The 22,147-nt window shown below is 37.6% G+C and overlaps 1 protein-coding gene and 2 long non-coding RNA genes across 6 annotated transcripts; 1 reads left to right on the top strand and 2 right to left on the bottom strand.

Annotated features, from left to right (window-relative positions):
* Positions 1-4,877: 4,877 nt before the first annotated feature.
* Positions 4,878-7,042, bottom strand: LOC126634194 (uncharacterized). Its single transcript, XR_007627245.1, has 4 exons — positions 6,890-7,042; positions 6,496-6,631; positions 5,852-5,914; positions 4,878-5,069 (listed from the first exon to the last, which is right to left on the bottom strand). It is a non-coding gene; the product is annotated as an uncharacterized LOC126634194 (long non-coding RNA).
* A 1,536-nt stretch (positions 7,043-8,578) lies between these two features.
* LOC126582706 (aromatic aminotransferase ISS1-like) lies at positions 8,579-14,075 on the bottom strand. 4 transcript variants are annotated; one of them, XM_050246880.1, is made up of 10 exons: positions 13,932-14,075; positions 13,368-13,480; positions 13,148-13,195; positions 12,286-12,414; positions 11,221-11,280; positions 10,639-10,795; positions 10,112-10,218; positions 9,910-9,968; positions 9,545-9,653; positions 8,579-9,257 (listed from the first exon to the last, which is right to left on the bottom strand). In XM_050246880.1, exons 2-10 carry the CDS (start codon positions 13,428-13,430, stop codon positions 8,805-8,807), a joined length of 1,185 nt encoding a protein of 394 aa, XP_050102837.1. In that variant the 5' UTR covers positions 13,431-13,480; positions 13,932-14,075; the 3' UTR covers positions 8,579-8,804. The 4 variants fall into 4 exon arrangements, with proteins under 4 accessions (XP_050102837.1, XP_050102836.1, XP_050102838.1 ...); XM_050246879.1 differs by lacking the exon at positions 13,932-14,075 and adding an exon at positions 13,573-13,710; XM_050246881.1 differs by lacking the exon at positions 13,932-14,075 and having other exon boundaries at positions 10,639-10,702; positions 13,368-13,682.
* LOC126582707 (uncharacterized) lies at positions 13,660-14,309 on the top strand. Its single transcript, XR_007609566.1, has 2 exons — positions 13,660-13,787; positions 13,916-14,309. It is a non-coding gene; the product is annotated as an uncharacterized LOC126582707 (long non-coding RNA).
* The last annotated feature ends 7,838 nt before the right edge of the window (positions 14,310-22,147 follow it).

Genomic DNA, 22,147 nt, shown 5'->3' with positions numbered 1-22,147 from the left:
AATTCTTCCTTCTGGATAATATTAATAATATTTCCATAAGTAAGGGTATGATATGATATGATACCTTCTTCATTGACTAAAACATTTCTAATTTTATGGGCAAAAAGATTTGGTAATATATATATAACCAAAAACCCACTCACTAGTATGTAGTTGGGTCATAACCCCTAAGTCTCGCCTGACTGCGCTGATCCTCAGGAAACATCTCACCTATATGTGAAAAAACTATTTTAACATTACTTTTAAGCACATAATCAAACCATATAATAACTTCTCATACGTTACTCAATTAGGGTGTTTGAATATACCATTGTGGCCTACTCAAAACCACGAGCATCCCCATATTTTTAGAATAATTTTTCGATGACCAACACGCCCTCACGCGCTAGCCAAGGCACGGCCACGTGCAGGCACATGCCTGGTACACGGACGGAATCTTTAACGCCGTTAGGGAATATTCCACTAAATAATATAATATTCCGTTAACTTTACCTGACGTCGTCAGTATTTTCCATCAAAGTTGACAGAATATTCCCTTTCCTTCTTCGGTGGTTTGCCGGATTCCGGCGTCGATCGCCGATGCGTCGCCGGAAACTGGAAAATTTTCAAATTTAAATATCTCACTCAAATCTCAACCAAACTTCACAAACGTTACATGGATTTGAAGCCCTAAACAAGTAGAACATGTTCTTACCACTTTGAAGTCCTAAAACCGACGAGAAATAGTCGGAAACCTTCCAAAACTTCTCTATGATCTTTGTGAAGTTGTTTTAAGACTCCCTTGAGCCTTGAAACTCCGTGAAATGTCCACGATCACGATGGAGTAGTAGAGCACCTTGCCGAAGCTCACGAGTTCCTAGGTTTCCAAGGTGCTTTCTCTAAACTAAGGGTATGATTAGGTTCCTGAACTTGTAAGGAACTCGAAAGTGACCTCCACTAGTTCGATCTGTGCAAGATGAAGATGGTTGGGTGTATGAGTGTACAGACTGTACGGATGAAGGAAAGATCAAGAGAAAGGGTGAGGGTATGTATGTGTGTGTGAGAGTGTGCGTGTGGTCCGGATTGGGCATAGATAAAAGGGATCTTAAGCCCTAATTGGGCCACAATATTTAGGGCTTTCATTTAATCCAATGACAACCTAAAATTCTTAATTGGGTCCAAAATTATGGGAGATATGGTGATTGGTCACTTCCTTTGGCCCGATTATACAATCATTTATTCGTAACATTTTCGTTACGAACCCAACTCGGCCCTAAATCGCGTCAATACTCTTGTGACATCGAGTATGATTTAATTACGTGGGCAAAAAATAATTTAAAATTATCTACGTATATCCACATCACCATGCCAACGAGGGTAAAATAGTCATTTCCCACAATTAAGGATAAAATATATAATTATTCGAGACAGGTCGTCACACTCAGTATCTTGATGATCGAGAAATAACGTCACAACAATATTTGGGAGTTTAGCATAATATGGAAATATAACAGATTGAAGAGCATTCAGATACCTATGTGTGTTCCTACTGCGGTCGTCAGTAACTACAATTGCACAATCGGGGTGGTATACGATGGTGCAATCGTAGACATTGATATACTCTATCAATCACCGCCACCAGAGACTTAGCTCACTTTGAGTGAAAATATAACTAAGAAGCTTACGAGGTTGAACGATAGTCTAATGAAAACTAACGAACGGAAATTTAGATTTTTCTTCGACCCACAATTCACAAAAATTTGTTACAACAGTGGCTCCAGGAATATTAAATCACCAGTGGTGAAGATTCGCTTGATAAGGTGTTGATTGGGTGATTCAAGGACTAACGGTCTCAACTAAAAACTTCGACATTTGAGTGGTCCTCCTAGACAGTCTGTCTGCTTCAAAAATGATACGAAAGCAGTAGGGTAACCCAAGATTGACTAAGATATCTTTTAGTATGATGAGTGCATATTTTCATATATATTTTATCCCGAAAGCTACATTTTCTTGTTAAATTTTGGATTTAAATGAAACGAATTACATGGTTTTGTGTTTATATAATTAAATTAAGGAGTTGGAGAAAAATCATGTTGTAATTCCTTGGTTTTAATTTAATCAGGTGATTTCTTATAATTTAAATCTTTATGCTTATAGCCTTTGGTTGAAGTATAGACTACTTGACTATAGAAGTTACATGTGGCTTAAATCATTTTCATTTAATTTGCATGTGCTGACAATTTGTAGAATCACAAGCTTATGTGATTGAACAGGAAGAAAAAGCTACATAATTCTCTCCCATTTTCCATGGTCAGCCGGTCACACAAATCAAGAGAAAGAGAAGTTTTAGCAAAGTTAAATTGGAAATAAAGATGAGGATTAATTGACTTAAAGGCTATGGCAAGTGAAATACTAAGAGGCTAGCAAGGAGTTAAAATTGTGTTTCCATTTCCTCTCCTTTGTGACAATAAAGTGGCTATTAAGTTTGGTGAGTTATGGGACAGGTAAAGAATGCCCAGCGGCAAGGTGGGATGGGGAGGATAGAAAAAATAGAACAAAAATAAAAAGGGGAAACAAAAGGAGAGCTGACGGGAAGCAATAAATGAGGAATGAGGAAATCTTGACATTCTCTTCTTTCGGTTTTATCTTCTCAAACTCATGTCTTTCTTTTGGTTTAATTTGAGAATTATGTGTAGCTAAATTTTTAGTAGTTAGGGGCTGTTTTTGAAGCCCCGAATATGATTGCAAGTTTGTTATGACATTTCGTTTGAATTACTTTTATGAATGGATGAAAATTGGTTCACTACTTATGTCAGTGATGAATTCTTTATGTGTTTTCTACAGATGCATACTTAGTAAGCATATCTAGGATTCTAATGCTATGAATATGTGTATGTCTGCCCTTCTCAAATGAGGACCTACATATGTTCTAAAGTAGTTCTTGTTAATTACGATTAATATGTGAGCCAATTTCTAGGATAAGTAAGACAACGCTAGTACTTACGATGCCTTGTGATGACTCAAACTTTTTTCGTTCTTAATGATTTCTACTTGTTAAATCTATGAACATACCATTCTAGATTGCATGCTATGGACTAAGTTAAGTTGAAAAGGCCATTCTCTTAACATACTACATAAGAAAGAGTAATAGGTTGAGTTCTAACATTGAGCTAACTTGAGCATCTTCATCTGGAAATAAAAGGAATTTGAATGAAACATAACATGTTTGTATGATTATTTGGTGGTGGATAGCATTTCCCCTAACTCGTTTTTCTTAATTTATGAACTACTTAAAATATGTTTCTGTCATGTTTTTTCGATTTAATTTAAATAGCAAATCAACTCCAAAAATCCCAAACATTTGTGTGAGTGCAGCTCTATGTGTCTAGTGTCTGCATATAAAATTTCATTGACTTTAGATAAGTGTAAGTCGGTCTAATAATTATTTTTCGGTGGCTGGTCAGTAGGGACAGCAACCCAGTTTTTGTGACATTTTAAGTAGTTAGATAAAGCAATCTTCTGCGGGAAAGATCCTTATTTTCATATGCTACAATTGACAAATCTTAATGTTAATAAGGAAAATCAATAGGATATTTGTGTGCTATTTTGTGGTGTGCTTTTAATCCTATCATAGTACCAAGAGGTGGAATTGAGATTACAAACAGAGTCGATGCGGACCAAAATGTCAGAGGTATGAAAGATTCAAAAATGAAGAATTCGGCCAAATAGTTCGAGGTATATTCCTCACGGACAGGTGGATAGTACACTGAGTGAAATGGTCAACAAACGTCGAATCGTTACCAAAGTCTTCACGGAAGGGTGTCATCAAGTTTTCCCATTAAGGGTAATAACCATTGATTGGAGGTAGTAGATAGAACGGTTCACTTCATGTTGTTCCAGCATCGAAAGTCAAAAGCGTTATTCAATCATGCTGCATCAACACACAACTACACATTCGGTAAGACATCATCGTAGGATTCAAAATTTATTGGTGTCATCGAAGAGTGTAAGAACAATGGTAGGGTGAGACAACAACTCGAACAAAATTGACTTTTTCCTAGCCAAAGGAAATGGAAATTGGACTATGGTCAAAGAATTGTTGGCAATCGTCGATAGAAATCGACAAGATTAATGATATTTTGTAATTCACGACACACGTGAAGATTTTCGATTTCCTACAGTTGCAACCTTAGATTTGGTAAGAATTTATTCTGCTACGTTCACGTCTCCCAAGAAAGGCATATACTCTAAGTAAGATCACAATTTGGGGGAATTCGATATAAAGCTGGCTGTGGATGTTTAATAAACTAACCTCGTGGTTAGAGTAGACAAGGATATTATTGATAAGACGATTGCCGAGAATTTTCCTGAGGGTCCACACTAAATTTCCTAAGTGGAAAGAACAAGCCCGAGGAAACTAATTTGGTCTACCCCACAGATACCTACTAATTTCGCCTACATCTAGTGCTTCCCTTATTTCCTCCAACACGAACTCTGGATGTTTTGAGCAATCTCCTAACAGGTATGCCTTTACCCGTCATTCCAGAGGAACGCATGACGCAGAGTATCGGTCCGATGTTTAAAGTCATTCATAACCTATTACGTCAAACTTGAGGCACAATCCCGACACAAATTTCTTATTCTTCAACAAGATGTGACTATTCAGGCAGAATGAGGATTGCACTATCGTGCCGAAAGACGTCAACAAATGGAAGTTGTGACATCCAAATGATATCAAGGCCGACATACAACCAGAGTAGGAGATGATCCTAAGTATGCTATGAACAAACCATGCTCTGATACCAAACTAACACACCTCAACCCCAATATCTCAAATATCAGGGTAGGCATGTGTTAGCCGATACCTGAGGGTGACGAAGCCATTTTAAACACGCATATAACTAAAACATGTAATTAGAAAGAGTTACACAAATGCAGAATCGTGTTCGGAGCATACAACTAATCAAGAATGATGTGAAAGAATTATTATGGAAGGTACAAACCAAGGAATGGAACCTACAAAGATGAGGCTCGAAAATGCCTGAGCGGAAGTGCACTAACGCCGGGATCGTGTGCCTCGATTCTAACTCCTGAGGGGGCGCAAAAATAGAAAATGTGAGTGGACCAAAATTTATAATAATACTACTAATAATAAGAAAACCATTTTCTTTATGAACATACTAACCTCCTGTTTTGAAAACATATATAATACTACATAATAGGTTTTTCTAAAAACCCCATGAAATCATTCGTAAAACAAGTATGAGTAAAACCATGCTCAATAACGATGTTATCATCGTCCGAAGGCAAATCCATAAATCTCATCAATAATGTACTCTCTAGGGGTATCATTGTCACCCAAAGGCAGTACCTGTCCATCACCCGAAGGTGAAGTTGAATATAATAGCATAACATACACTCTGACACTAGCCGTGGCTAGTGAAGTTGTCCAACACTAATTTCGCCAATGAAGCTGGGGGTATAATTATCTCACTACTGCTCCACTATGCCCTATGGCCATAGACATCATACCCGTGTTGTGTGTTTGTGCCGTATGATAACCCACTAGATTAGCACCGAAACATATTTCAAAAACCCATATTTAAAACACCGGAGCTCAAAAGCTCAAAACCTCATTTCATAAATCCATAATACTACATATTCATAAAACCCAAGTATTTCATATACAAAAATCCCTTATTTCTTAACCTTTAATAAAATGTAATTTCGATAAATCATAATTATTTCGTAGAGCAATTTAAATAAATCATAAGTATATAAATCCATAAAACATATTCCACTCATAAAATATGCAATGCATGAAACCCTAATAATTTATAAAAACATGCAATTAAGGAAGGGGTCCACTCACAGTATTCCATTGCCCGGAAGCCGCTCGAACTAACGAGGATGGTGCCACTTCCCACAAATGCACCTAAACACAAAGAGAGGACATTTAATAAAACTCTATCAAAATGATGGACATTTAATAAAGAGAGGACTCTAGGAAGGGTCCCAGCCGAAATCTGCAAAAGTCAACACAAAAGTCAACGTTGATCGGTCAACAGAATTCAACGGATCGGGTCAACAGTCAATGGGTCGGATCAACTAGTCACAGTTAACGGCTTGGATCCGATTAGGGTTAATGGGCCAAGGGTTTTGGGCTGGTTATAGGGTTGGGCCTGGGTTAGATCCAGGTTAGGTTAATGGGCTAAGAAGTTTTGGGCCGGGTCATAGGATTGGATTTTGGGTCGTGGGTTTGGGCTGGATACCAAATCAGGTTTAGGCCGGTTACATGGCCCAACGGTTTAGGCCGAGTTATTGGGTTAGCCCCACAACTGAGTTAGGCTGATTTTGAGTTACGGGTTGGGTCGACCCAATTCCATATCATGGGTTGCTGGACTTCACGAAGAAGAAAACCGGAGCTTCCAAGCTCCAATCATCTCCAACTCACCACTAAACCTAACAATGTAATATACCAAAATGAAGCCCAGGGAACAAGGATTCGAAATATACCTATTGGAAGCCGTGACGTGGCCGGAGTTGGCTAGAAATCAGCCTGAAAGTCATCGAGATTCGTAAGGGAGCGTGTTGTTCCGGGCCTCCGGCTATTCATATTTCCCATGCAGATGTCCACAGAAGGACTTGCTTCCTGACTTGAATTCAATAATTGAAGGCTTTACTTGTCGGCAGGATAATAATTAAGAGAAACATACCTTCTCTTTTGACTTGCATAATCATGTTAGTCTCATAAACAAACAATCATATGGGTGTATAAAAAATCTATTGTATTGCTTTAAAAAACCCTTTTAATGTAAGGATAATTTTAATCATGCGATCACCGTTAACAATTCAAATTTTAGGTAGAAAGGGTAAGAGTCTTATCTCATAGGGGATTGATTGTACTAACCCCTATTCACAGTATTCTGAGTTTAGTTAATGGCAGCATCAGGAATTTCTGCTTGTGTACGAGTTTTACGATCCTTCAATCGATCAAGAAGTACGTGCGACCGTCGTCCTTGTGTTTGTTGTCACTCATGTTAGAGGTTGTTGGGCAAGAGAATATGAGTTATCTCTCAATAAAAGCATCAATTGTTGGAACCAAATTCAACACATCCACAGATGGAAGCGAAATCCAGTCAGAATTGCCCATAATCTTTGTGATGAGAGATTGGGGTTGATTGTGGGCTGTGGTTGAATCTAAATAAGACTGCCTACATATCTTTGAGAAAGAGAATCAAACCATGGGTGTAGTTCTAAGAATGAATGGTGTGATGAGCAATACATCTTGAATTATCCTTGACGAATAGCCTATGGAGGGGCACTAAGGAAATGAGTTATTTGTGTACGCTAGACAACGGCATATATGCAAGATGAGCCTTTGTTAGGCTAGAGAGAATATGTGAGAGATGTATCTTCAGTTGTGAGTGATTAAAGAATTCAAAGAATGTCCCTTGATAAATTCTTAGGCTAGAGTATTTATAGAGATATTGAGAACTCCTTATAATGAAAGTAATCTCCATCAATTAAGGAGACATCGAGGAGATATCTAATTCTCGTAAGATCATGATTATGTTGCCTAATTCCTCAGATATCCTAATTTGACTTGAAAAAGGGATCCTTTACTTGGGAGACAAGTAATATCCTTAATATGCCTTAAGCTAGCCTGCTGGAATAGGATGCGGGTGGTAACTGGTTGGTTAAGGAACATGGGATGAAGGATGTCTTTGTGCATGACTTTAAAAAACGATCTACTGGATAGATTCCTAAAGCCTAGGAGTAGTTCTAGAGTAAGAGAAATACATGAGTAAACATGCTTAGGTCCCTAGGCATTAGGCTTCTGTCTGCTGCCCAACTAATGCCTAGTGCTTTATTGAACATTGCATACATGATGGTAAAGTAGATCTTGAACTACAACTACTACAACAACAACAAAGTCGTATCCCACTAAGTGGGGTCAGCTATATGAATCATAGAATGTCACTACGTTGGTTTTGTGTCATCTCTTCCATTAGATCCAAGTAGTCCAAGTCTTTTTTTAGAGTCTCTTTCCAAGTCTTCCTAGGTTTTACTCTACCCCTTTGGCCTTGAGCCTCTATCTCGTAATCACATCTTCTAACTGAAGCATCTATAAGTCTTTGTTTAATGGACGATCAAAATGACAACTACTAAAAGTGGAACTTTCCAGTTACCCCTAGTTACTACACATTATCAAAACGAAACTCGATATTGTCTTCGGTAACAACTGTTGCACCTTCAAATTTAGTTTGTAAATAGGTCGACAATGCATACCAAGCTAAACTTTTCAAGCTTAGGCGATCAAGCTTAGTAAACTAACTAGACAATATATTGCAGAAAGGGGAGTGAATTCCACTCGTCTTTTTCCCTCTTGCACTCGTCTTTCAATTTTCTTTTGATCTGCTTCATCCGATGGCATGAAATAAAGAGAAAAGTGCAGGTCAAAAGGGAAGTGCAGAAATCATTCCCCTTGCAGAAAACCTGATGGCGGACATAAAACGGTCAGCATGAAGAGTTTAGGCAAATGGAGCACAGGAAGTCGGAACAAAAAGGAAAATAACACATCGAGCACATGCGAGCATTTGAATCACATATGTGCATGTATTTTGAAGATCAATGTGTACAATAATACAGGCACATGTTAGAGCTTGGCATTGCCTCTTTGAATTATGCATCACTGAAATTACTCTAATTCCTCTGCAGGCAGAGAAGAGGCCCTCCATTATTCTAAAAAACCAGTTGCAAACTCGTAAAAACCGGAAAATTGACTTCCGTTTTTAATGTCAAATTGAATGTAACAACGTAAGTTACTCGACCATTCCATCTCTGATCAACTCTTCGAACCCTCTCCTCAGCCTTTCTGCAGCAGCTTTGCAGTCATCCTCCACCAAGCCACCGAAGGAGATTCTCACATTCCCCGGGCATCCACAAGCACTTCCGGGGATCACCACCACCCCATGCCTGTGAGCAAGCCAGTGAACAAATTTATCATCATCTACATATTTGTCCGGAAGCTTTGCCCACAAGTATATAGCACCTTCTCCACCTTTAACAGCATTGTCCCCGAGGGGAGAGAGAGCTTCTAGAACAATTTCTCTGTTCTTGACTAGACCTTTCACTCGTTCAGTGACCCATTCGGGTCCCATTTCCAATGAGTGGAGGGCAAGGTGCTGCGAAATTATTGAAGCACAGATGGGAATGTTATCCTGAACTTTGAGGAGTTGGGTACCAAAGCCCTCTACTTCTGATGGGTAAGCTATCTGCATAAATTCATCAATTACGTTGAATCAGCAATGCTAACTCATATATCCAAATAACGATTTTACCATATGATCAAGTTTGAAGATACAACTTTGAGATCGATCAAAATTTCTATGACTCGTGTTTACCATGCAAGAAAATCTCTAGACAGACATGTGTAGTCGTAATGGCTATTTGATATGGTGTCTATCAAGATGCAAAATCTACAACTACTGAAGGACGTAAAACTTTCGCACTCAATCTAGACCTATTAACTTAACATTGAAGGTAAAAAGTATTTTCTTACATATCCAACACGCCATCCCATCATCCCATAAGCTTTCGAGAAGGAAAAAATGTTGATTATGTGATTTCCCTCCACACATGTGTGTTTCAAATCATCATACATAAAATACCTGCGAGATCAAATGTTATGACTGACATATACTTCAGAAGCAAACATTTGGCAATTATTCTTCAATCGGAAGCAGTTAAAACTCGGACACAGCTGAAAATGAAACAGGAAAAGAAAATTCTCCCTTAACAGTACTCAGGTCAACACCAACATACGAATGAAAATACAGACGAGAATCATACAGAACCATGTCATCAAGGCAGCAAAATACATACTATTGCAACATTTCTAATACAAAAAAAAATCAATAGACTTACTCATATGTATTATCCACAACTAGCCAGGATCCAGCATCTCTGCATATATCAGATATCCTCTACTCACAAAGAGAGGAAAGAAAGTAAGAAAAGCATATACAATATTTAATTTATCACAAGGCTCAATCACTGCTAGAAAGTTTTTATTGTGCACACACAATCAATGACTACACTCTTTTACGAGAACGAGATAGAGAGAGACCTTAAGAAGAGAATCCGGAATATAGGTTCCACTTGGGTTGCCAGGATTAACAACTGTAACAAGTTTTGGGGTTGGTTTGGTTTCGGATAACGTTTTCTCCAACCAGTCTGAAATCAACATAGTAAATATGACGACAGGAAAGAATAATCACTGGAAATACTGTATAGTGAATCACATTGGTTTATGTTAAATTCTACAAACATATATAGATGCATGACAAGTGACCCAAGTTGTCAGAATTCCGGGCTACCTGAACATGTCTATGTTTGGACTGTAGGAAAGCACCAATCAACTATGGCAAACTTAATGTGATATGTTATATACTTTAGCGAGCATGAAATTTTAAAGTTTATCAACAAGACTTTTGACATGATTTGACCAGCAACAAACATTACAACTCAAGATAACAAGGCTTTTGACATGGTTAAATTTATATCAACATCTAACCAGTGATAAATCATTAAATGTCAGTTAAAACAAAAATATCATTCTATTGTCCCTCTGCAACGAGAAGTTCATGAAGTCACCTGCATCTGGGTAGAGTGTCTTTGGGTGACCAGGACCCACGAGTATATTAGTGACTCCTGTCATCTGAAAGGACATGTAAGCATTGAAGTAGTATGGTGCAAACATTACCACAGAGTCTCCGGCATCACACAATGTAAGAGCAAGGTTCACAAATGCCTGCATTGAAATTGTTGCAAACTTATCCTAGATTGCTTGAAATCAGTTCTGTAAAACTCACTATTTATTGTCATATTTATATGACAGAGCAACTAAAGATCAAAATAAAGTGCACAGAAGATCATCATGTTTCATTTGTTTAGGTTTTGTGTATGTAACAGATGTTACAGATGCAATATTTGAGATAACAAGAAATTCATAGAAGACTACAACTTCCAGTGGAAGATTTCATGCTTATCACAATAGTGCTAATCACTCGAAGCCTTAACCGGGAAGTCAATTTTCTTCTTATTTCAGATGCTAAGTTACACAACTATAAAGCAAACTATTTGCCTCTCCAAAATTAAATTTTGTCTCTTTTTGTAGTCTAGATATTTTGTAGTTTTTATAGACCTTCCATGGAAATACAAAACATAGATAATCACCTGATTTGCGCCTGCAGTAACCATCACTGAAGATTTGTACAACTTATTTTCACGATGCAACTGCAAAACAAAGAAATGAAATATGTTTGCCAATTATAAATTTATAGTTGGATAATCATATTTCAAAAGCAGTGATTTCAGACAAAGACAACATTCCAACTTCGTTATAAACTAAAACATTATGCACAGCAGCTCCCTAAAGAAAAAGTGCTAAAAGCAACTCCCTAAAGAAGAAAATAGGGGAGGTCCCGGGTTCGATACTTTGTAAGCTGTGAATCTGCTTGATCGTGGGCACGGATAGGGTGCAATTCCCAACTAGCCTCCTCCGGGCACAGAAGGGGTGGATAACTGTGGTTCGCCACCAGTTGTCCCCCTTTTAAAATAAAGAAATAAAGAGAAAAATGCATTCAAGGGTACCAAGGGAGCAGAACCTAGTAGACAATCAGTGCACAGGACTAAATGAACGGGTGACGTTGAATCTTCCATCCATGAAAGAAAATGAGTTAAAAGTGATTCTTGAGCTATAGAATGGAATGCGAAACTTCTAAAATGAGCAATTCCTACTCCAATCATAAGCATAAATCCACTCATGTAGACTCCTTCATAGAAAAGAAAAAAAATACTTTGGGGTTGATTCTGGAGCTTACAGTCACAGCACTCTGAGCTCGCTATAGAAGATATAAATCCACATATTTTTGTCCACAAGCTCTTTCACAATTTCTAAACAACACTAACTTCTGAAAAAATCATTAACCTAAAGGTACCCGTAACTTGTTCTTAAACTGATCTTCTCAATCCTAGAAAGCGTCAGCTTACTAGGTTAGGCTTGTTCAACCAATGGAACTGCATTTAGTTGGCTTGAAACCTGGCCAACCCATAACACTGATGAAATGGGACTGGCATAGTCCCCAAAGGGTAATTGTTAGAATTGATGCAAAAAGCAGAATGTGACTAGCCATGCATTATTTGAATATATCGTTGAACTGAGAACTCAAGTATATGAACATATCAAGAGATTAAAATGGATCATATTCAGGAGAAACACTGAAGTAGTTCTAATGATACCTTTTGTACCAATGCCTCCCTGAGTTCAGGTATACCTTCATCAGCACCGTAACGACTAATTGAAGGCTCCCAAACAAGTTCTCTCACCTTGTCCAATGCCTCCTTGGGTGGTTGCCAATAAACCACTCCCTACAAGTGTTCCAATCGAAGAACAATAAAGGTTACTTGCCAAACGTAACCAAGGGATAGAGACAGCATAAAATAGCAGTCCTACTAAATGCAAAAGCAGTGATGAGAAAATTTGTATCTGATGAACAAATTTATAAAATGCATAATACATCCCTCTGTTGGAAAAAAGTACCAGATTGTGGGATAAAAGGGCCATAAATTTGGTGGACATAACTTGACAATTTGACATATAACAAAACAGAGTATGTTGTTTCCTTGAAAATGCCTTTAAGTTCAGCAAGTGGGAAAAGAGACTCATGTTTGAGAGTTGGGACAAACTCGCTCCCATTGGCCATTATTTCAGAATTTTGTTATTTGGGGATTGGGACGAACTCGCTCCCTAGCATTTTTCTTTATTAATAGTTTTCAACTTGAATGATGCAAAAGTTGCACTTGTCACATGCAGGCACAAAAACAGCTTCTTGAGGTGCATAGCCTTCGAGTCAAGCTTATTCTAATACGAATTATCAAATGCTTGTTTCACAACACATTCATCGTATCCTGCAATCGAAACAAGCACCAGACACGCAACTCACACTCGAAGAACAAATCAGACGGCCCAAAAGTTAACATTACATGTACTTAGGCAGTGGAACACCCAAATTAAAAAACAACATTCTCATTTCTCAGTGGCTCCATGGTTTTAGCAAAACAAAAAATGAGATATTAAGTCCTTGGAATCAGAGAAACAAACCTGAGCCAGTGACACGGCATTTTTGGCTCCTCGGACCAGCTGCTGTATCTGCAATAAAAAGAAACGCAACTCCCACCATAAACATTGAAAACACCCAAAATTCCAAAACAGATTCGAGCGACAGTCTACACTAAATTAATCTAAACTACGAGGAGCGGAATTCGAAGAGAAAAAGTTCAAAGAAATAAAGAAACCCCAGTTGGAGTTTTGGCCTAAATACCTGAACCATGATCGGCATATTAGTCTCCACGGCCCTCCTTGCAAGTTGTCCATAGGAACCCATCTCACCAACCAAACCAAACGCCCAAAAAAAAATGATCTCCAATACAAATTCTGAAACTTTCCCAGAAATCCAATCAGAGAAAGAACAAGAAAACCCGCAAAAGCTTATGTTATTTTGCTTCAAGGATAAGACTTTCACCTACCCAAAACCCCAAAAAAGCTTCCAACCTCCACAACTTTTGGCACTTCACAAACACATTAACAAAGTCGGTGGTGACGTTCAGAACTCACTCTCTCTCTCTCTCTCTCTCTGAAGAATAACGCTAAAAAGATAAGGGAAAAAAAAAAAGCACTTTCCATTTAATTTATTTTTTGTCTGTTCACATTCAGAATACAGGCAATGGCTGCTCTCTTTCGGGTACGTTTCTTTGACTTGCCTTTGTCTCCTAGTACTTCTTGTTCAATTTAAATTTTTTTCTTGTAACTTTTGGGTAAATAAATTACACTCTGTGTCTGTGATTTTAATTTTTATTAATAAACAAACAGGGTAAACCAGAAAAACCTGTGATTTTCTGACAAAAGAGGAATTATCTGAATGGAAAACTGGTGATGAAGTCAATTGTTGTTGAAGCTGTACGACTGGAATTCGGGATCTCCGATGATTACGCGTATTGTTTCCAATTTTTAATGTTGTGTTCTTTGTTCAAGGCAGTTGGGTGAAGTGCAGACAACATAGTAGCAGAGACAGGGAATCTGGAAGACCGGCAACTTGGCAGGTTTTATTTTATCCACCATTTCAGAATTCTTGTACATAAAATTATAAGAATGAAATGTGGATTTAGTCTCTCAATTATGAGAGTCATTGAAAATTAGGTTCCTAAATTATTTGTCTATTAAAATAAATTCTTAAATTAATTAAAAATTGCTTATTTCATCTCTATATTATTATATTCAAAGTTATTTTATAGTTTCACTAGCTTAAGTCACTTCATATTTTAGAATTGTTATTTTCTTGTCTTTAAGTCTTTAACATTTCATATAAGTTGCGAATCTAATATTTAATTTATATTCCCAAGTTAACTACATACACTATTTCTTTATTAAAATTACTAATATACCCTCTTATGTGTATCATATGGTAAGGTGGTTTAAATTGACAGAAAATTGAATGTAGTAGCTTTGAATCGAATATTAAGGATGTAAATGACAGATTTTTAAAATTCAATGACTCATTTTTTTGAAAAAAAAATAGTTTAAGGACCTAATTTTCACTCAGATGATGTCACAGCCCGTCCCGAAATATTACATTTTTAGACATGAAATGTCTAATATGCCCTTGAGCATTTATGGTGTGGTGTGATTTAAATTTTGGATTTGGACCAATTCGTTAAGTCCCAAATATTTTGGAACCAATTAGAACTAAAGGACTTAAGGTTCTAATTGTTTGGTTGGTTGTAGGAGGATTAGGACCACACATTCACACTTTCTCTCTCTCTCTCCCGATGACCCTCTCTTTCTCTCTCTTCCCTCTCGATTCTTCTCCATTTTCGTACCGTACGTACGGACAAAACTCAACCAACCTATCCCTTCACGGATCGTGGTTGTGGAGACCATTTTCAAGTTCCTTACGAGCCCAGGAACCCTGTGATACTATTATTTGGACGTGAAACCTTGAAAAACCTCGAGAAACCGTAACCTCCGATTTGAAATACTATTCATGCACACGTAAATGTGTAGGTTTCTAAGAGTTTTGAAGTTATAGGGAGCTTTAGATCGTCTTCACGAGGCTAAGAGAAGAAAAATGAAGTCATTTGGACGTCAGGAAGCTCGGGAATAGGGAGTTGTAGGTTTAGCCGGAATATCAAAGGATTTTCAGGCGAGTTCCGTCGGTTTTAGGACTTTTGAAAGGTAAGGTTTTGTTCTACTTGTCCTAAGCTTCAATTTGGTTCAGGTTTCGTGGAATTTGGTTGAGAATTGGACGAGATATGAAGGTTTTCATAATTTTCTAGTTTTCGGTAAATGACGACGGCGACGACGACCGGCGAGGCTAACCGGAGAAGAAGATAGAATATTCCATTAGAGTCGACGGAATATTCTGACGCCGTTAGGTAGAATTAACGATTTCTATTACTTTTTAACGAAATATTCCACAGAATATTCCTAACGAGGTTAGGGGATTCCGTTAAGGTCCCTGCGCGTGGCCGCACGTGTTGCCATGCCCTTGCCGACTCGTGGCGGCGCATGGGACATCGGAAATTTTTTCTAAAAATATGGGGATATTCGTGAGGTTGTGTAGATCACGTTGGTATATTCAAACATCCCATTTGAGCAATGTATGAGAAGTTATTAGCTAGTATTGGTTATGTGCTTTAAATGAACGTTTTTATAGTTGTTTCGCATATAGGGGAGACTTATCCCGAGGACGAGCGCAATCAAGGGCGACTCAGGGGCTACGACCTCTTGACGTACCAATGAATGGGCTTTTGGTTTTCAGTATATACTTATATACTTGATATATGTTTGCATATATATATATATATATATATATATATATAATTATGGTGTTGTGGACGCTCAGGTAGGCCTAGGTGAGTTTATGAATTGTGAATGTGAATAACGGTTGTGATTAATTGAGAAGCATAGAGCTCATAAACCTGCACCCCGATGTTAGTGATTAGCCAGAGATATGGCACAGGCCTGTATATAATGTCACCTCATACACCCTATGCTCACATTAGATCCAATTTAGGTGCACAGTCTTGTCGTACAGACCATTATAGGTGGTTCCGACTCGTAGGTGACTAGCGATTTATCATATAGCTATCATGTATTGAGCATAATTATATTACACTCAGTCTTGTCGTACAAACCCTTCCAGTGGTTCCGACTCGTGTGCAGTGTAGCGTCGTATAGGTCACTTGCAGCGACTCAGGCTAGATTGACTAATGAGCTATGAATTCAGCCGTATAGACTTCTGCAGGGGTTTCGGCTAATATATTATTTTCCATGAATTTATTTTCACCTGAGTTACTTGTTCTGTTTTATATTTGGCATGGCATACTTATGCTTATGGAGATGTGAAACATGACTTGAATATATATATATATATATATATATATATATATATATATATATATATATATATATATATATTCATATTCTATTTCTGGGAAAATTATACATATTTTACAGCGAGGGGTTAGAGCATTTGATAATGAAATGATTTTGAAAAGTTTTGTTTTTGTCCACTCACATTTTCTGTTTTGCGCCCCTCCAGGTTTTAGGTAGACTTGCTGTTGGTGGCATTGAGGATCTCGGCGGTTTTGATAGAATAAAATATTCGTAGGATATCTTCTGGTACTGTATAACTAGTACTTGTCCTACTGGACTGCACCTAGACTTTTTTATGCTCTGATTAGGAGTATTTACTCTCGTATCTCACTCCTAGAACTTTCTGCTTATTAGTGCACATTAGTAGCTTTCGGTTTTTATTTATTCGTATATTTCTTATCCTTATCGCTTTCGCATTGTGCACATGGTATGTCACCCTCACGTGATGGCCAGCATGCCTCGATCTCAATCGGAGTGTGTTAGTTTGGTATCAGAACCTAGGTTTAGCAGTCCTGTATATCTTGTGAATGATCTAATCATTGTGATGTCTTCTGTCAGAACTATGCCGCCCCGTAGAGAGCCACGTCACTCAGCTGAGCCTAGTTTCCCTAATATTGCTCAGTTAGGGGAAGCTATAGTTAATGCCATTTAGTCTTCACTTTGTCCTCCTCAAAGGACACCTCTTGAGACTATGTATAATCTGAAGCTGAATCATTTATTAGGAAATGAAGGACATAAGGGAGCAGAGAAGTGGCTTAATCATGTCGAGAATACTTTCCTTGTGATGCAGAGTCAGGGGAATCTTCCTCCTGATAGGTGGGTCGAGACGACTACCTAGTTTTTGGGTCCAGAACCTACATCCTAGTGGAGACAAGATTCATATCAGTTGCCACCAGAGGTAGTAGCCAATTGGGAAGTGTTTAAACAGTTGTTTCGAAAAAGGTTCATTCCCCCTGAGTATATTGATCGCAAGAAACAAGAGTTTACGCATCTGAAACAAGGAAAGATGTCGGCGAATGAGTATTACAGGAGGTTCATTGATTTGTCTCGATATGATCCAGAGGTTGCTGCTAATCCGGTTGAGATCCTCCGTCGTTTCAGGTTGGGTACTAAGAAGAAATGACGTTCTATAATGACATCAACTCCCTGTGCCACCTACCAAGAGTTTTATGAGATGTTACTGTGGATTGAGGACTTAGAGAACATGCCAAATGAAAGTGAAGATGAAGAAGAAAAGAACAGGAACTAGAGGCGAGATGATAAAGGTAAATGTTAATCATCTCAAGTGTTGGAAATGTGCCCTAAAGCCAATCATATGATGATACTTTACGGACATTTCACATGTTAAACTAATCTAGTTTAAATATAAAGGGCAAATATTATTGTTTGAGCCGTCTCATATAAATGTTATATGCTTAAACGATAAGTCCAAGGAATATGTGATTGGGAGAATGCGATCTAAAGAAGTTAGATTCATGAGACCATTCTTTCTTAGACACATCCTAAACGTTCCTGATCATAGGATTGTCAATTGGGCATTGACAGTCCATTAAGATCAGTACGTGCTGTGTCTTCTCTCAGGTAGAGTGACTAGTCTCGAGTCATTGGTGTGTGTGACATCAAGACAAGTACGTAGGTGCTTAATAGAGAATGAGTCCACTGAACACGATCAACGAAGATTTCTCATATTCATGTCACATGAGAACTCATGGTTGGGATAATGCAAAGTAGTCCTTTGACCTGAGGCATCACAGTTGTCTTGTGGTTAAGTCCTTGATCTTTGATTATGTCAAAGTCACTCCATTTGGAGGGTGTCCACGGCATCGTTGGGGTTAAGCCACTTAGCCATGGAGACAAGTGAATGCGCAACAAGGGATCTCTAACCTTCAAACCGTTTGAGGGATAATACTCTATGATATGATTTAGAACCTCTGGCCAGAGTATGAATGAGATTTAGGAAGTCGTTCCAAATCACATTCAAGGTAATCATATAAGCACACGAATCACATTGGATAGTAGACATGAATAAATAAACTATCAAACCAAACAATGTGATCAAGAGTATTGTATTAGAGAAATACCGTATTGCATTTGTAATCCTAAACTGAATAGGTTCTCCACCTCTTCTGATTAGCTTGGGTAACCATGATATGTTGCTAGGTGTCACTCATGGTTTGTGGAAGCCCTAAACGTGTGTAATCACTAAAGGGAGAATTGAAAGTAAGTTTCAATTCACAATCGATGTGAAATGGTTTTAATCGCCCACTGCCTCGCTAAAAGGAACCTAATGGATCGTACACCGTGTAAGGTGGAGATTAAAGAAATAATGGAGATGAGTAAGAATAATTAAATGGTTTAATTATTTATGGCAAGGATTAATTAATATGTTAATTAATCAAACGAATAAAGTTCGTTAAAAGACCACGGGTTAGTTTTGGGCCTCAAGGCCCAATGGGCTTCGAACGTCAAGCCCATTGACTTAAGTTGTATGACAACTTAATTCACAAAGGCCCAAAAGCCCAATAAAACCCTTATGGCCGTCCATGTTAGAGAGAATGGCCTTTTGGTTCTTTAGGTCACTTATTTGAAGTGACTATATAAAGGACTTTATAGCCTAAATTCATTAAGGGTTTCTTTTGGAGAAAATTGGTGAGAACTTGTCTCTCCTTTTCTCTCTAGGAGGCCGGCCCCCTTGGAGGGTGCATCTAGCAATCCCACTACTCCAAGGTCACTCATTTCTTCTCCAATCTCTCCTTGGTGTGGAGACTTAGAGGTTCTCAATTTTGGGAACTTGGAGAAACCTTTTCATCCATCCAAATCCATAGATTTTAGATGCAAGGAATGAAGGCCCTCTCTTTGGGTGATTAGCCTTTGCTTATGCAAAGAGGAATCTACAAAGGTATAATTTCAACTCACTTTGTTTTGAGTTGAGTTTTGGTTCACCAATCTACTAGGCTTTGAATTTCATGGTTGATGTTTTGTTTTTGAGTGCATGCTAGCATGATTCCGCCTTTAATTGTTAATTGCATGCTTATGATGTTGCTCAAATGAACATGTTTTCACAAATCTTCCTTCAAGTGGTATCAGAGCCTAGGTCTAGTAGTTGGTGAATCCTTTTGGGTTTTGTGGTTCATAGTTTGTGATTTAAAAGTTGTAATATGTTACAAGCTTTATTCTTGTTTCTTTGAATGTAAATTTTGTTAGAAAATTTGCCATCTCAAATGTTGTAGATGTAGTTCATATGAGCATGAATATTGGAGCTAAAATTTGGTGCCATGCTTTTGGGAATTTTCGGCCAAATCTAAAGGGTGGATTTTTGGGTTCTTGTTTGACTTGTTAAAAGTGTTTTCAAGTAACTTTTGGAACCCCTATGTACCCTAGTTTGGTTAGATGTTATTTCCCTAAAGTTTAAATGGTTTTGGAATGTTTTTGGGTGAAAAATGTTCATGGAAATTTTTGAGTTTTTCATGAATGTTCTTCATTGTTCTTGACATTTTAGCCAAGAACAAAAAGTTTTGTGTTTTGATTTATTTCATAAAGTTTATGTTTTATGTTTTTCAAATGTTTAATTGCATTAGATATTTGTTTAAATGGTGTAAGAGATGTAAGAGATATTATGGTGGGTGTGAAAGGATTAATTCCCTTTCACACACACCACTTGCACCACTTGCATGCTTTATGTCAAAACTCACAAATCAACACACACATCACTCCATTTCTCTTCCAAAACCGGCCCTCCCTCAAGTGGGAGTACTTTTGGGGCTTTTATGCAATTACATAAAGTTTTGATACTTTTGTGTATTTGCACTTTGGCCCAAAAGTTTACGTTTTTACGTTTAGGTCCAAAAACGCTAAAGGACAAATTATTTTGCTCCTTTAATGAAGTTTTTGCATTGTTTAAATTTTGGGTTCTAGTGTAATTACATGAAGTAGTGGACTTTTGTGTTCTTACAAAGTGACCCCAAAAGTTTATGTTTTTGCAATATTGCCCAAAGGTTGTGGTAACTGCATTTTGGCCCAAATTAGGTTGAGAACAAAATTGTTTTGTCTCTTTAAATGAGAATTGGATTTTTATTTCATTTAGCTCCATTTAAATCAATTTTATGGATACAAAAACCAAATGAAAATGTTGCATTCTATTTAATTAGTTAAAGTGTTAATTAATTAAAGGGTGATTATGAACCTAAGCCTAATATAATTGAGCTATGTGAAAGGCCGTTTCAAATTTGTTTGAACCATGGGAATGTGTAGATTAGATTTTGGTTGTAATTTGATTTGATCAAATGTTGTAAAAGGGCATAAGCCCTTCTTTACTTTAAGGTAATTTGTTTTATGCAAATGTTGTAATGAGCATAAGCTCACCTTTACTTTGAAGTACTTCTTTCTTGCTTTATTTGATATGCATGAAAATGAAGTAGTTGGGTCCAACGCCCCTAAGACAACACGCCTTAATGTGATTAAAAGCGTAACTAAAATCAATCACCATCCCTAGACCGAGATTCAACACAAGGCTCGTGTTGAATCTAAACAAAGGTTCATAGTCATCCTAAGGCCCTAAGGCAACTATATAGTCCATCAAATGAATGCAAAGTTTATGTTAGTAGTATCATGTACTCTTGCTTTAAAAAAAAACCGTTTTATAAGCATAGTGGGAGTATTATATACAACTAAAACAATCAAATGGACCAATAGTTGTAATAGGACCAAAATTGTTTTAATATAGATTAAAATGAATTTTTATATGTGATGAGACCTAAAACCCTCAACCAAACCATTATTAAGTTGATAAGCGTGAGAGTGCTTTGAACACTCTTTCGTGGCCTTCCACCGTGGTGGGCTTCAATCCTTTGTGACTCATACACCGTATTCGTCCAGTTCTGGGGTTGCAAAGTATGTGCTTACATTCAGGAGAAGCCTATACACATATGATGAAGTGAAGGTAGGCAACGAGTGTGGTCAATATGATATTCTTCTGAGGCCATTCTTGAACCCCTACCTTAACTAGCATGGTGGGAATGACTTAACTAAGTGCAATGTGCGAATATGATATTCTTCTGAGGTATCATTCTCTAGAGGCCAAACAAGATGGGTACTTGCAAGAGATGCAAATGAGTAAGCGTACTCTCTCATTATTATTAACGCTAGCCAATATGATTTTCTTCTGAGGTGGGCTTGGTAATAGTGAGTCTCCCATACCCTACTAAGAGTTTCCTCCAAAACTCTCGAATTCCAATGAGGGATATGGAATTTGCCAAAAATAGTGGGTGGTGCTATTTGATTTAAAGACCCGGATCAAATGGCTTAAAATCAATCAATTTATATTCGTTATGTATTTGTTTACCAATATATTTGCAACCGCTATCCAACACTTGACAAATAAAAGCCGAAAGCTTTAGTTTCCGGACTTAGTACTACAAAACAATATATTGTCTTTAATGGCTTGTAAATGTACCTAAGTAGTCTCATCCTCACAATCTTCCTATTGATAATGTATCATTAGAAGAATATGTTAGAAAAGGTCTATCATAAAGAGGACAACACTTTTAATGTCATAATTCTTCAATTACAAATTGTTGTATGAAGAAATAAGAGTTGCTTTGAACAACCCTATCAATACAAACATTAGTGCTTGTTTCTTTGTTACATGAACAAGGAACTTTAGAAGAA

This window comes from Malus sylvestris, chromosome 9 (genome assembly GCF_916048215.2).
Source record: "Malus sylvestris chromosome 9, drMalSylv7.2, whole genome shotgun sequence".
NCBI classification, from domain to species: Eukaryota; Viridiplantae; Streptophyta; class Magnoliopsida; order Rosales; family Rosaceae; genus Malus; species Malus sylvestris.
Note: the sequence above shows the minus strand (reverse complement) of the source record. Positions and strands in the feature narration are given on the sequence as shown.

Bases quoted from the DNA above. Each gene is read 5' to 3' on its own strand.
- LOC126582706 (XM_050246880.1), bottom strand. From the start codon at position 13,430: ATGGGTTCCTATGGACAACTTGCAAGGAGGGCCGTGGAGACTAATATG. The intron at 13,196-13,367 runs GTATTTAGGCCA...TTTTTATTGCAG, and splicing joins ATATGCCGATCATGGTTCAG to ATACAGCAGCTGGTCCGAGG. The intron at 9,258-9,544 runs GTAAGAAAATAC...GAATTTATGCAG, and splicing joins TGGGATGGCGTGTTGGATAT to ATAGCTTACCCATCAGAAGT.